The sequence below is a fragment of the Populus euphratica genome, unplaced genomic scaffold (genome assembly GCF_000495115.2).
Source record: "Populus euphratica unplaced genomic scaffold, PopEup_1.0 scaffold122.1, whole genome shotgun sequence".
In the NCBI taxonomy this organism is placed as follows: domain Eukaryota; kingdom Viridiplantae; phylum Streptophyta; class Magnoliopsida; order Malpighiales; family Salicaceae; genus Populus; species Populus euphratica.
In genome coordinates this window covers 8,639-24,798 of record NW_011499980.1, presented here as the reverse complement: position 1 = coordinate 24,798, position 16,160 = coordinate 8,639, and the positions used below count along the sequence as shown (strand labels likewise).

Genomic DNA, 16,160 nt, shown 5'->3' with positions numbered 1-16,160 from the left:
TAATGAATACTTATCCAATTTTCAAGGTTAATATTATTCATTAATATCATTTTTATCTAGAGTTTGTTTAAGAATATAGTTGAAGTTGATTTTTAAATAATCTAAAAATATTAAAAAATTAATTTGAAATAAATTTTTTTAAAACATTTTAAAATATTTTTAAAATATAAAACCACACATGTCATAATAAATTATAGTGGTAAATGATATTTCCTTAAAAATCATACCTCAAAATTTTAATTAATCACATACCTTTCGATGGTATAAAAGATTGTGTATTTTTTTTTAAAAAAAACACAATCCTTGCATGGCTTCTGAATCTTGATGCACCCTATAAAGCTTGCACGGGGATTTTGTGCTCCCTCTTGTTTTTCTTTCTCCCATCTCTCTCTCTCTCTCTCTACTTGAAACCCATCTTTATAAATTCGAATATAGCTTCACAATTGAGTGAAAAGATCAGTCTTTTTCACCGAATCCTTGTTTTTTTTTTTTTTTGTTGTAATCTCTAAAGTCCGGTGCCAACTGTCAAGCCAGTTCTTGTATTGCCTACCTAGGTGGGTTATTGATGCCGTTCTTGTTTGAGTTGTAATTCATGTTTTGTGTTTGGAATATCTTGGATTCTTTTTAACTTGCGTTTGTGTTTTTAAGCTCAACTTGATTTTCAAGTTGGAGGAAGTGTTTTGTAGTATTTCTGTTCATGCAATGTATTTACCTTTTCAACTGAGTGAAAATAAACAAAGAGGGCTCTGTTTTTGTGTGCTAAATTGAATTGCTTCTGTGGATCTTATGATTCTTCTTGTCCGCGCTTTGCCAATCTGTCAGTCTTGCTTTCATGAACTGGAAAAAAGGGTGGTGATGCTTTTTTGGATATTTGAGGTTTATTTTTTGAATGAGAAGGTTCAAATATTTTGGCTTAAATAGCTAGGATTTTTTTGTAGACCCCGTTTTTGTTGCTTCAGTGCTATTCTGTGGATCCCATTCTCTGTTTTATCTCTTTCTCGTTGCCCTTATGTCATTTTGTGTTTGTCTTGTTTGATGAATATGCAAAAAATGCTCATGCCATTTATTTCAGCCCGATAATTGGATTTCATACAGCCGTAGAAATGTGTTTCACTCTGTTTTTTAAGATGTGACAATGATTTGATGTAGTTCTCTTAGTGTCTTACTTACTAGGACTGAGATTTTTGTGTGGCTTATAGGGATTACTGAGCACTTAATTTACTTTCAAACAAAAATGTAGGAGATTCAATTGCTCTGAAAACACCATTATCCCATCAAATTGTTGATTGGAGGTTGGGTTACTAAAGTGTGCGTATGCCTGGAAACCAGTACAACGGTAACTCTACCGTTAACTCAGGTCGTGTCGGACGGCTCTTAAAGATAAGAGAGCAAAGGAGAAGTATCAGGTCTGCCAATTCAAATGAGGTAACTGATAACCATAGAGGAACTGAACCATGTGAATATGATTTGCGCACGCGAGAAGGTGACAGCTCAAACAGTTCATTAATCGAACAATACTTGGAAGGTCATATCGCAGAGGGATATGAAAAGCTGGATGTCAGGCCTTTAAGGCAACGGCTGTTGGTGGTAGCTAATAGACTACCTGTATCTGCAGTTAGAAGAGGTGAAGACTCATGGTCTTTGGAGATAAGTGCTGGGGGCTTAGTCACTGCTCTTCTAGGTATGCAATTGCATTGATTTTTGTTATAACCATTTGATGGAATGGATAATAACAATACATGTAGTGGACCCCAAAGTAATTGAGACTAATAATACTCGAGTTGGGTTTGTCATTGAAATTATTCATTCTAACTGTTCAGGCTTCTGTATCTCCTCTGATTTGTTCTCTACTTAATTCTGTATTTTATCTTTGTTGCATTTTCTCATTCCTCTTGTGATCATGTACCTGATGTGTTTCGGACAACGTTACCCAAGGTGTAAAGGAGTTTGAGGCGAAATGGATTGGTTGGGCTGGAGTTAATGTGCCAGATGAAGTTGGCCAGAAGGCGCTTACTGAAGCTTTGGCTGAAAAGGTAGAACTTTCTGTGCCTGAAACCTTTTGAACTTAACAAATCAAAAGTTTCTGATTCTCTCCTCTTCTTCAATTATTGCAGAGGTGTATTCCGGTATTCCTTGAGGAAGAGATTGTTCATCAATATTATAATGGCTAATGCAACAATATATTGTGGCCCCTCTTTCATTACCTTGGGCTTCCACAAGAAGATCGACTTGCCACCACCAGAAGTTTCCAGTCTCAGTTTGCTGCGTATAAGAAGGCAAACCAAATGTTTGCTGATGTGGTGAATCAGCACTATGAGGAGGGTGATGTTGTCTGGTGCCATGATTACCATTTGATGTACCTCCCAAAATGCCTTAAGGAATACAATAATAATATGAAAGTTGGTTGGTTTCTCCACACACCCTTTCCTTCTTCTGAAATCCATAGGACGCTCCCATCTCGATCAGACCTACTACGTTCTGTTCTTGCAGCCGATTTAGTTGGGTAAGTTTCACTTATGTAATGCAAGTCTCTTATATCATATATAGCATTCCATTTTAGCTTTGCCAGTATGTTGATACGGTTAAACATTGACAAGGGAAAATGGCTGGATTTGTAAATTGTTTGAAATTCAATTAAACTAGAATGGTTCATTCATTCATCATTTCCATATTTTGCACCCTCCACCCGAGTTAGTATCTCTTGTGTTCACTGTACACGTAATTAATGCAAGGGACTTTATTTCTGTTCCTCTTCTGAACTTCCTTGTCTATTTAGAGACAAGTGCGAATGAAACCTAATGATCCAATGAGATTCCTTGTTTGTTTGTTTTTTGGTGGCAGGCAAACAAAAAGTTGAAGTGCATTTAGGCTTGAAATCATCAGATTGAACTTTATCTGAGTTTTGGTAGTTACAGTTAATGAGGGAAGCTAGAGGAAAATTAGTGATTTAGGAAAGGATTCCATAAATAACTGACTGCTCTGAACATTTTGATGTAGGGTCTTTAAATCTAGCATTATTGAATGAAATATGGGGTGGCTCTGTGTCCAGGGTTTGTATAGGTAGGAATCTGGAACTAGGGTTATCTTTAGTTTGACATTTAATCATTTGGTTTTAGAGGCCACTTTTGGTTGTTGAATATAGAAGGAATTTTGCTTTCAAACTCACTAATATTTTTTTGATACTGCAAATTAATTTCATGGTAACATGAATAGGACCCCTTTTCCTTTTGGTTTTTTCTTTTTTTGCTTCGGATGTAAGAGCATTCTTGCAGTATTTGCTAAGACTTATTATTACTCATGAATTTAACTTAACATTTTAATTTTTCCTCCAGGTTTCACACCTATGACTATGCAAGACATTTTGTTAGTGCTTGTACTCGCATTCTTGGGCTAGAGGGCACACCTGAAGGCGTTGAGGATCAAGGGAGGCTGACTCGAGTTGCTGCGGTATGTTTGAGTAGAACTATTCATTTGAATTCCCCTTGCCTTTTTTCACCGAGTCACTCAATTTTTGGTGGTGCACCAAAGCATTAGCAAATAAGGTTCTACTCATGTTATACTAATCATGCTCTTTCATCTTCTTGTAATCAGTTTCCCATTGGGATAGACTCAGATCGGTTCATAAGAGCTCTTGAACTCACTCAAGTCCAGGAACACATCAAAGAGCTGAAGGAAAGATTTGCTGGCCGAAAGGTAGATCTGATCTTTACTTGATTAAGTTCATTTTCTAAAATATGGTAGTTGAAACCTATATGTTTTTCAATTATGAACCTGACATTTATTGCATGAGTATATGATTTGAAGTACCTGAAACATATGTAATAGGCATGAAATGGGATCTCTGATTTTTGTTGGCCATGGGAACTTGGAGAACCTCCAGTGCCACCTGCCAATCATACATAATTTGAATTTCTGTTTTATTTCATATCAGTTGAATTTTGTTTCTCATGAACACTTGGACAGTCAGTTCTCATTACTAAAGTATTTGAGGGGAAAAAGAAGAAAAGAAGATGATGGTCAGCTGTTTTTGACCCATATTTTTTAAAATGATTAACTAGCTCCAGGCTCCAGCACCAAGACTAGCATATTCTGAAATGAGCACTACACCATAAGAACCTCATGGTCATTTGTTCTGATCTTTATAGAATTAAACCTTCATGTAATTAACTTACGTCTTTTAACTTTTAAGGTTTAGGTTCTATCACGCTGTCATCCCTTTTTTCTCACAAACCATGTCATTAGATTATATTCTACAATCTCATTCCCGCTGAAATTATTATAATTAACAGGTAATGCTTGGTGTTGACCGCCTTGATATGATTAAAGGAATTCCACAGAAGATTCTTGCATTTGAAAAATTTCTCGAGGAGAATTCTGTCTGGCGTGATAAAGTTGTTCTACTGCAGATTGCTGTGCCAACAAGAACAGATGTTCCTGAGTGTATGATTTCTAACACCCCTGATACAGTTCCATATATGACATTAGTCATCATCATGTTGGCATTTCAAACTGACTGTTCTGTGGAATTTATGTCTTTAAGAGTTATGTTGTCCCATATGCCAAAACAATAAATGCTACAAAAGAAAAGGTCTGGGAATCAAGTTCGATCTTTGCTACTAAGCACTGGTTGTGTCCTATGTGTACAAAAATGTTCCAAATTGCACTGCTTATGTCACTATTTTTTCTTAAATGATAGAAGGTACATTTATATTTTTCTGGTTTTTTCTTTTTCAATTTTTCTCTATAGTGGAGGTCACTGTAAATTGAACCTAAGGTCTCTATGGAAATCCTCACCTCAGGCCTTACAACTAGAGTTAGCTCGAGCCTTCAGCTGGCACTCAAAAAGAAAATGAGGAATGTGAACATGAAAGCTGGATCTCAACTCTTGAGCATGCCATCATACCACAATTACATGAGGTTATTGCCCATTGCGAGTTACGTTCAAAATATTGAGTTGGGGTCAATTGATTTAGCTACCCTAATAAATTGGACATATTAAATGCTATTTTAGGAATTATTTACTCACATGCCCTTATATTTTTGTATTTTTTCTCATACAACCTTTTCTCACTTTTTGAATGAAAATGTCAGAAAAATTAATTTTAAAAAAGTTAGAAAAAAATGAAAATTTCATTTTCAAAAATTAAAACAAAAACTTGAAAAGCCAAGGAAAATCCCAAAAGGGTCTTGCTTGATGTTGGTTTTCAAAATTTTCACTTGTTTTCAATGTTTTTTATATTTTTTATGATTTAGTTCATTTTTATATTGGGATGTTCCAAGTTCTTAATTTCCTAGTTTTTTCAATTCTATTCTTTATGTTTCATTTCTTTTTTAGTTTCTAGGTTTTCCTAGTTCTATTAACTTTTAAAATTAATTTATAATTTTTTTATGTTTCTTTCTTTTTTTTTCCTTTGGTTTGAGGGCATTTCTTTTCAAAATTAGAAAAATGACATGTGAGGGAAAACATTAATATACAAGGGACAGAGGAGAGTGAAAAAAATGCATGAGAGAATGCTCCCAAATATATATAATGGTAGATAGAGATACTATCTTTATTGAGTTGTTGATCTTAGGTGCTTATAGAAGTTAGTAACACCTATGAGAAAACTCAAGATTTTCTAGTTTAGTAATATTTTGTGTTTTGTAGTAGTGTTTTTGACTCTTATCTCGTTATTATTCCCTTGATAAATTCATTGGTTACTTGCAAACTGAGTTTAGATTTCCTTAATTTCATTTCTTCTGATATGTCATTCGAGGTGCATCGATTTTTTTTGTCTTCTAGTGTATTTGTATCAGCAACGTTAGGCTTTATTGATTTTGATGTGCTTGTTGCTGTCTCAGCCATGATAACAGATTATTGACTCTTGGCCTTGTGTAGCATTCTAAACTGTGGCTTTTGTGCCTTCTCGAAAAAGATAAATGAGCAAGTTTTTCTTGTTATATTCACAGATCAAAAACTTACAAGCCAAGTTCATGAAATTGTTGGACGCATTAATGGCAGATTTGGAACATTAACTGCTGTTCCAATACACCACCTGGTATGTTTTTTATTTTTCAACTCAATGTTGGATTGTAAATGAAAATTTTGAGGTGCATTATAGATTGCTTGTTGGCTTGACAAATTACTATTTGAAAGGAGTAAATTTATCATTGGCTGTATGTTGATCTCATTTCTAGCTTCTTGCGATACTTTTTAGAAATGAATCTCTGCTGGAAATTTACTTGTGTCTAAACCAAATACGTGAATAAAATACCTAGCCACCATAAACATTTTGCCTCGTATTTGAATATAAAAATAAGAACTCTCATGCAGATCTCTGTTTCAGAAAAAAAGGATGAGCCAAAGGGCATTTGGCCTTCATATTGAAAGGAAAATCCTGGCATACGAAGCTATAGCCAAACATAATTGAATGTTTTTACATTCTATGTCCAATGGAAGTGGAAGCCATTGAGAAAACGTTTTGAGAAAACTAAAGGATTTTATGTGGGAGAGAACATTTTTTGTGTGCGAAGTTTTTTTCAGGTCTCAATAAAACAATACAGTATGGGGGGGAAAAAGAAAAAGAGCAATACAGTATGGGGGGGAAAAAGAAAAAGAAAAGAAACAGATAACAAGATGCCAGTTTTTGAGCTGGGTGGTTTATAAATAAGAGGAATCTGAAGACCTTGGCTTGGTTTCTGCTTGCCTGTGGGAGATTTTATTGTAGTATTAGAACTTCTTTAAAGATTTATACTCTGCTCCTGAAAAAATGCCTTGTTTTTTTCTGAGTCATCTTCTAATGATTTAATCTTGCATCTGGGGATCATTAATGGGAAATTCCTGAAGCAGTTTCTTTTGTGCTTGCAGGATCGCTCTCTCGACTTCCCTGCCTTGTGTGCTTTATATGCAGTTACTGGTAATTTTTTCATCCTTTAACTTAGGTTTTCCTACTATCTTCATTTTTTTTGGAATTTTTTTTTATAGTTTTTTCAATTTCTGCGTAAGATTAACCTTAATGATATTTCTGCAACTGAAAACAATGGAGCAGCCAATATTAGTGGTTCTTATTACCAATTGTCAAATATGGTTTCAGTAAAAGACTCTTAATCATGATGCCCTTATTTTAACCTTTATAGACCTGTTTTTAAGAAAATCTTATTTGTAACTTAAGCTTTTACCCACAATTGACAAGTATCTTATTAAATACAGATGGCATGTAAGAGATAAACATTCCTGTTTTGGCAACTACCATGTGGCTAAGTGCATATGGGCAGCACACAAATTTGTTTTATTGAAATATTTTTGACCTATAGATTGATCATGTGCTATAATCTTCGGATTTGGATGTTTATTTCCCTGAATTTGGTTAAGTTTATCTTCTGAATTTATTTAATTTCCCCCCATTTCCTTTACCAGTCATTTTAAAGTTTTTAATCCTTCTTACCATTTCCACAGTAAATCTTGCTATGTGGCAATGAAGTATCAAACAGAGCAAATTCTCCATCATTTAGAAGCACTGCAGATTAATTATTAATGATAAATGTAATGATAACAACAACAATAATGACAAGGTAAAGATGGAAATGACAGCCAACACTAAAGTTCACATCCTTGCTGGTTATTCAGACTGCAGCCTGCAGCCTATGTTTCAAACTCTTGCATCAGTTAGATGCTACCTTATTTATTGGACGGCAACAGGATCCTCGTTTAAAATGGTTCTTTTCTGAAAAGCCACATAGCACACATTTGTATATAATGGAATGGATGTGCAAGTGGGAGTGCGAATATTTCCTGGATAGCTGCATTTATATAAGCAGGGTTGGGAATGACTTCAAAAGCTAAATCATCAGTAAAGCTAAATAATAAGTTTAAACTGATGAAGTGGAATGCAACTAGAATATTATCAGTTTGAGACATCAATTTGTGTTTGTGCACTGTCTGTGCTTGTGTGTGTTTAGTAGAATATCCTTTGTGCATTTCATTCTACTTATCAAGAATTGTTACATAAATATTATCAAAACCCAAGACAATGACTACGATATGATGATACTAAAATTGACATCACTTTGGTTTTTGTTCCTGCAAACTGTTCCAAACGCATTTGCATCTCTTGGATGTTAGCTCATTATTAGGATAGAGATGGAGTTTGTTCAAGACAATGTTCATCTGAACAGCAATGTCACCCACTCTCTTCTAAATGGAGTGGACACATACATTTATGCATGCACTCGCACGCGTGCGCACATTTATGTATATATTTTTATGAGCAAATCTTTTTGTAAGAAGTCCTATTTGTTCACAAGTTATGTTATTTACACATTCATATTGTACTCTGCTCATCTTCACTATTTGAATATGTGCCTTTCCTCATCTATTAACTGCTCTAACTGGAAATGACATACTTCCAAGCAGGATTGTATGCTATTGTTTAATGTTTGAGTCTCATCTTCTTATTACTTGTGAAATGCCATTCTTCCAAGAATTGACTATGAAGGTATGCCATCTGTTCTAGGGTACCACATAGTGTCAGATTTACAGTCAATTCATGAAGTTAGAAGATTTGAAATCAGACAATGTATAAATATCAATGTATAGAGGTCTGGAAATGCTTTCATTTTAGACTTTGGGCAAGCTTCAACAACTAGAACTTTGTTTCAGAATGTTGACAGTGTTAATCACAGTGAAAATCCACAATGTTTTCTCCTAAATGCGGAAATCTCACTGGTTTAATTGTATTGTTATTGGAAATGGAATGAACATACAAGAAACCTGATCTGTTTTGCAGATGATAATTTGTCATTCCCCATAATGTTTTGTCTCTCCCTTTGCAGATGTTGCTCTTGTAACTTCTTTAAGGGATGGAATGAATCTCGTCAGTTATGAGTTTGTAGCATGTCAAGATTCGAAGAAAGGTGTGCTCATTCTTAGTGAGGTAATTACAGATGAGTTAAAATGTATGATGTCTGGATTTTATCTAAAATTTGTGATGTTGTTTGTCTCATGCAAGTGCGAAAACGTAGTTTTGTTAGTCTTCTTGTCATTTTTATGTAACTATTGGTGTATCCTTTTAATGGATCTCTTTCTTTTTATTGCCTTAACGTTTTGGCTTGACATGGCTGGATCTGACACCTTCCATGATATTTGCTCATGTAGCAACAAGCAGCAACTTTCATAAACATAATCATCAATCGCTTGGAAAATAAATTTAATGTTGAAGTTAGTGAACAAAAGTTTCTTTTTCTTCCAAATAACTAATGGAGGACATATATCAGTTTTCGAAATATATCACAATTTGTTTTTTTTACTTCCTGTGAAGTAATTTGGTAAAAATGAGACTGGAATTCCCACAAACTTCAGAGGCAGAAGACTTGGTTTTTAAATTGTAGTATATGATTTTGACTTGTGCAGGATTCCATAGTGAAGCTCTATGATTTTGATCTCAGCAATACATGTGGAGTTATTTATCTACTGATGACCAAATACAAGCTCCATGAACATCAAACCTTGATGCTGTGTTTTTCTGCATTGATTTGGAATGAAAATCAATCATATGTTATAAATTGTCAATAGCTGTATATTTGAATAATTACTATCTGTATTTTATGGATTATAATCTCCCAGTCTTAAAAAAAGCAGGCTTTTTGTATTTTTGTAGTTCGCAGGTGCAGCCCAATCTCTAGGTGCTGGAGCAATCCTTGTGAATCCTTGGAACATCACTGAAGTTGCTGATTCAATACGCCAAGCTCTAACTATGTCCCCTGAAGAAAGAGAGAAGCGACATCGCCACAACTTTTTCCATGTGACAACCCACACTGCTCAAGAATGGGCTGAAACTTTTGTGAGGTACACTTGTAATAGCAGAAATTATCTTTGAGAAAAAGACCAAAAGTACTTTAGGTCTTAAAACCTTTGTGGACATCGGTAACTAGGTTGAAATTATTTTTCTATTGCAATTAGGGGGCTTATGAGTTCACTGCGTGGAAGAAACCTGTTAAATGAAACCCCTCTGTGCTATCATAACCTTGTCCTAAAGAACTACCTTCTTTCTCTGATGCAATGCATCAGAGTACACACTTCTATTGTGCTTTTACGCACTTGAATTTGAGAAATTGTGTTTCATGATATTCGCTAATCTGGCTGCTTGCTTCACAGAGAAGGCTTTTTTTTTTCCATGTGCATAAGGTTTTGTGGGAGACCTTGCAGATTTATTCTTTAGCACCTATGAAGGAGGAGGATAGATTAAGTCTGGATAAGTGAAATTGATTTCAATATTATGGCCTTTAATTAGTTTTTTACTTTTGAATGCTGTTGGTGCATGCTAATAAATGACCATACCACGTGTATAGGGTGAAGTATAACTGGAAATAATTGATCAGTACCAATAACCTTTAAATAGTGATGAATAGACTCGTTAAGTATGTGAAAATGAAAATCTTCTGGTGTTTTTGTTTAGCAAATATTGTCAAGTATCATATTGCTAATTATCATAATTCAACTTGGAAATGTGTAGTACTGCTGTATGAAAACTTTAATATTTAATGTGGCTATTTTGATATTGTGCAGTCTTTATGAAAACAAGAATAGAAATTTCCAGCTTTTCAACTTTCATTTTGTGGTGCTAAACTTTGATTTTTGAATATTTTCCATACAGTGAACTAGATGATACAGTTATCGAGGCACAACTAAGGACCAAGCAAGTGCCACCTGCACTTCCAGAAGAAGATGCAATTAGTCGTTATTTGCAGTCTACTAATCGATTGCTCATACTGGTACGCTGCTTTTTTTACATATATAATTACTGGTCTGCTCTTTTTAAGTTTGAAAAAAATCATTGTCTCGGCTCAAAATAAGAAATCCTGTTACAAGTATATTTAGACACATGCCAGAATTTGTGCAACTTTGTTCTGTTAGGAATCTAGACAATCCATTTCTTTAAAGAATTTTATGTCCTTCATTTTAGTTTTTTTCTTTAGCCTGTTAATGGTATTCTGTGTCCCAGGTTGTAGAGGAGTATGCTGAGTCAACACTCACACACGCACCAAACTAATGCAATTAAATAAAACATTAAATCACTCAAGGTTGAGCTGAAAATGAAAGTTTTAGATCTTGGAGAAAGCACCAATTTCTACCTCTATTCCATGCCTTAAAGCCTACTAGCACCGTTTTAAAAATTACATCTGAATTATGTTGAGTGAAGCAGCCTTCAAGTGATGGATAAGGTCAAATTTCTCATCTATTTTACATGGTGATCATCATGGCATCACCCATTGCCTCAATAATAAATAAATTCGCAACAAAATGAATTCATGACATGAATATTTCTGCTATTTTTCTGAACAAAGCATAACCCTGGAACATATTAAATAGGAGTTACCTGTCATATTAAACATGTGCTTTTCTTCTTTCCAACATGATGTTGAAATCGTAATGTGGATTTTGGGAAATTTTCATCATAGTTTAATATATGGTTTATGTACCTGATTTTAATTGTTTTAAAAATGTTTCTGTGCTTGCTTTCTGCCTTCATATGATTGGTGTGTACACTACAGGGATTCAATGCAACATTGACTGAGCCGGCAGACACTCCTGGGAGACGAGCTGATCAAATTAAAGAAATGGAACTTAAATTGCACCCAGAGTTGAAAGAAGCATTGACAGCACTTTGCAGTGATCCAAAGACAACCATTGTTGTTCTCAGTGGGAGTGACCGAAAAACATTAGATGATGTATTTTCTCTATTTCACATTAATTTCCTATTTACCCTGTTATGAAAATGTCTTAACCAAGTCTTATCTCTTCCTCAGAACTTTGGGGAGTATGACATGTGGTTGGCAGCAGAACATGGAATGTTTTTGCGACTTACAAAGGGAGATTGGATGACAACAATGCCTGAACACTTAAATATGGAATGGGTTGACAGTGTGAAGGTACTTCTGTTATAATAGCATTCATTTTTACTTATTCATTCTTGCCTATAGCTATATGACACTTTTCACTTCTTTTCAGCATGTTTTTGAGTACTTCACAGAACGTACTCCCCGATCGCATTTTGATCCCCGTGAAACATCACTTGTATGGAGTTACAAGTATGCAGGTACGTGTCTTTTTGGAATTTGGACCAGCTAAATTTTGAAATTTATTTATCTCTGCTTGCTTCATTGTTGTTTTGTTCTGATATTATTATGATGGTAGATGTTGAATTTGGGAGGCTTCAAGCAAGGGATATGTTGCAACACCTCTGGACAGGCCCAATTTCAAATGCCTCTGTTGATGTGGTCCAAGGGAGTCGATCAGTTGAGGTTCGAGCAGTTGGTGTTACAAAGGTAACGTTGTGATTGATAGTAGTTAAAATTATTGACACCACTAAAATTTTTCATTGTTCTAGTACGATACTTGTTTGTTTTGTATATGACAGCTTTGTATTTATTCAGGGTGCTGCTATTGATCGTATACTGGGAGAGATTGTCCATAGTAAATCCATGACAACACCAATTGATTATGTCCTATGCATTGGCCATTTTCTGGGAAAGGTAATTTCATCAACTTTAATCTCTCTATCAATATTAAGCAGAATCCTGGGAGACCAAAATCTCAGTCTGATGTTGGTTTTCAAGACTTGGTCTATGTACTTGGATAAGTGGTGATCATGCTGGATTTATTTTACACATTGATTTTGCTTATAATAGGCTTATATTGTGTCATAAATGGGAATTATTGTGCATTTTATTAAGTCGGAAAACTGAAATTATTAAATAACTAATGTGATAATCATGTTGCAAAAGTTTCTTTGTTGGCAGCTTGAATAAACTTGCTTGAGGATTCAATATGACAGCAATGACAATGCTTTCTAGATCATCTTTTTTAAAACCCGTCTTAGATTTACTTCCAAGATGTACGGAGTACCCTTTGCCCTTCAAATGGCTCATTAGCTCAAATGTGGAGCATTCATGTAAACCATTCCTCATCTCCGTGTGCATATTTCTCAAATATGGTATTGGTCATTGATAGGATGCACATAAACCTTAGATGTCAGATCTATCTGACCATCCTCTAATAATCCCGCAACAGCCTTGTTCACAGAACACCTTCTGGAATTTAGTTGACTATTACCTGTTTGCAAAACCCGTTCTCAATTCAGGTCTTAAGTAAGTTCTTTATAAATTAACCGTCTCTGTCTCATCTACTGTTCGATGGAAAACGTGTCTGTTGATTTGGTGTGGTTGCATTTTAATTGGTGGAATCTCATTATCATGTACTTCATCTTCAGGATGAAGATGTGTACACCTTCTTTGAGCCAGAGCTCCCTTCTGATAGCTTAGCTGTTGCAAGAACTAAGCAAAATGATGGACTAAAATCGCCCATTGATAGACGACCTTCTATGAAGCTTCCAACCATTAGAAGCGTGTCTAAATCATCTCAAGGTAAGGCACAGCGACCTTTACTAAATCCCGAGAAGAGAACAGCTAACCATGGCTGTGGGAGCGGGCGAGGGCGAGAGCCATCAGCAGAAAAGATTTCATGGAACGTGCTTGATCTCAAGGGAGATAATTACTTCTCCTGTTCTGTTGGTCGAACCCGCACAAATGCTCGCTATCTACTTGGATCATCCGATGATGTTGTGTCCTTCCTCGTGAAATTAGCCAATGCATCTACGTGAGACTAGTAGTGCTGAAGTCGAGAAATGTTTCTCGCCTGCAAATGGTAAAGCGTCCACTCAGAGTTCAACAACCAGGTGTGGTTCTTGAAGGCAGGAATGGTGAGGCAACAGAAACAGTCCTTTATAGGTTCGAATGTTGTAACATCAATAGTTAGCCTCACATAAGCAAAGGCACGGTACCGAGAACCAAGAAAAAGATAAAAGATTAAAAACAAGAAGAAAAAGAAAGAGCAGCAAGCCACCGCAGTGAGACCTTTGTTGAAAGATTTGAGGAAGAGAACTCTTATAGCCTCAGCTTCTTCATTTCCGTTCTTTTGCTTCTATCGTTCCTAATGTTTATTTTCGTCCCAGATTTTGGAATGAGTACTCGCAAAACAGCAGTTGTGTTAGTAAATGAAGCTTGTTTGCTTCTCCTGCGTGTGTATAGTGTGTACAAGAACTGTCATACCCTTTAGTCTATCCATTAAAGAAATATTGATGTCCCTGTGTAATGCTTGTGTGCTTTGAGTCCTGAAAACAGTGATACCGTCCTTAGGGACCAGGCAGAGATTTAGCCTGTTAAAGCGGGCATGTTTTCGGGGACGAGTACGATGTGTAAAAACCGAGAGAACAATGGCACAAGAAGTTAATATTTATGTGACTTTTGTACTTCCATTGCATAATGAAATTTTTATTTAAATATTATTGTCTTAACTAGTTTATATATGGAACTGATTAATTTTATAATTTTTAAAATTAATAATTGTATAAATTTTTAGTGATTTTGAAATTTAAAACTTATAATTATTAAGAATTAAATCTAAAATTTAACCCGTTGGATTACAAGTAAATAAATAACATAACTCAAATGGTTGTACTTTTCTTTTTTTTTATTTTAGTTCTCAAGTTAACTTTCGATTTTGAGCAGAAGAAAGAAATTGTACTAGTGAACAGTAACTAAATTATTATATGTGCATTTTTCATTGCATTAATTTTGTCAAATAAAGTTACATCGGGGCATGACAGAGGCTATAATTTATATAAAAATAATATCTTTATGTTTATAGAGCAAGACCAAGCTGGCAAAGAAATATACGAAGAAGCCAAACTAATGAAAACAATCTTGTTTTATCCTGTTATTATATCAAACTGGAATTTTAATAAAATGTTCTGAAGGTCTTGTTACCTAAATTTCCAATAAAATTCGGGAACGTACTCATATTTAACCGAGAAGTTTCTAATCATGATTTTCTCTAATTTTCTTTTTATATATAGGACTTATCAATCACAATTTTTTCTTGTATTTAAAAATTGTTGTAGACTAACCTTTTCAAATTAGGTTATTGAATTACAAATTTTTCAAAAAATATCAAAGTTTTTTCTCTATATCTTTGTAGTTTCGGGTTGGGACTTGAAAACTTTAGTTTTTATTGATAATATAGAACCAATTGGTCAAAGTGTGTGTGTATAATATGTGTGTAATAAATATAATCAATCATATAAGTGCATACATGAAATTCATGAAATTTACATGGTTTAATAATTTAGAGTCACTCTATGAATGAGATGATAAGAAAAATTCATAATGAGAAAATAGAAAATTATAAGGTGTTGTATAAAATTGCTTTCTCATAAAACAAATATCAAAGTAACCCTAAATTCCTTCTTTCTTTTTTTTTCTTTTTTTTTCTAGCCACCAAATTGTAGAGAATGGAAGTACTACTAAATAAGCTTTACAGTAAAATATAAAAACTTTCGGATTTTATATAGACTAAATATATAAGTATTTATTTTCTTATTTGGACGCATAATTTAAGACAAACCTAACAAATCTCTACATTGGCTTAAATTAAGCCAATTTATGAAACCTAAACTCCTCTCTTATCATCTCCACAAAGCATTGCTCAAGTACTATGCAAACTAATCAAATCTAGCTAATGCTTGAATTTAACTATAAAGATAGACTTCATCAATATAATTGTGGAGCTCATAGTTGTAGCAAAATATAATATTTGGAATAAAGCGATACTTGACATCAATATAATAGATATAGATAACTCATGTGATAAACTAAGATTATTAATTGAACCTCTTATATACCCTTTGTTGTAGACAAGGTAATAATAAGTTAAAAAATTACTTTTCAACTAATTACATACTTAAAAAGAATAAAAACATAACTTGTCAGAGACCTCCTATCTAAATCACAATCATAATTTGAATTTACAAATCCATTAATACTACCTCTAACATTATTACCCCTGTTATACACCAAACCAACATCTAAATCACTTCTAAGATAACAAAATATGTATTTCATGGCATGCCAGTGAATTTTATCAGGATTTCTTTTAAACTCACTAACCAACCTAACAACATGTGAAATGTAATATTGACACGACGAAAAAATTGATGTTTTCTCCCAAGTGCAGGAGTGTCGAAGTAATAAATAACCCGGCAAGACCGGGGTCGAACCACAAGGAGGTTAATTGTACAAATTATAAATAACAATAAAACAACAACAATAACAATAACAATAACAAC

General features: G+C 34.3%; 1 protein-coding gene across 1 annotated transcript; it reads left to right on the top strand.

The window, feature by feature from the left end:
• Window positions 1-937: 937 nt before the first annotated feature.
• On the top strand, window positions 938-14,296 carry LOC105139711 (alpha,alpha-trehalose-phosphate synthase [UDP-forming] 1-like). The gene is given in 17 exon segments (XM_011046267.1): window positions 938-1,681; window positions 1,936-2,033; window positions 2,115-2,503; window positions 3,333-3,447; window positions 3,592-3,693; window positions 4,290-4,440; window positions 5,950-6,038; window positions 6,848-6,896; window positions 8,812-8,912; window positions 9,636-9,823; window positions 10,632-10,749; window positions 11,530-11,706; window positions 11,785-11,907; window positions 11,987-12,074; window positions 12,173-12,303; window positions 12,412-12,510; window positions 13,248-14,296. Coding segments are annotated over 17 exon segments (2,775 nt in total). The 5' UTR covers window positions 938-1,314; the 3' UTR covers window positions 13,638-14,296.
• The last annotated feature ends 1,864 nt before the right edge of the window (window positions 14,297-16,160 follow it).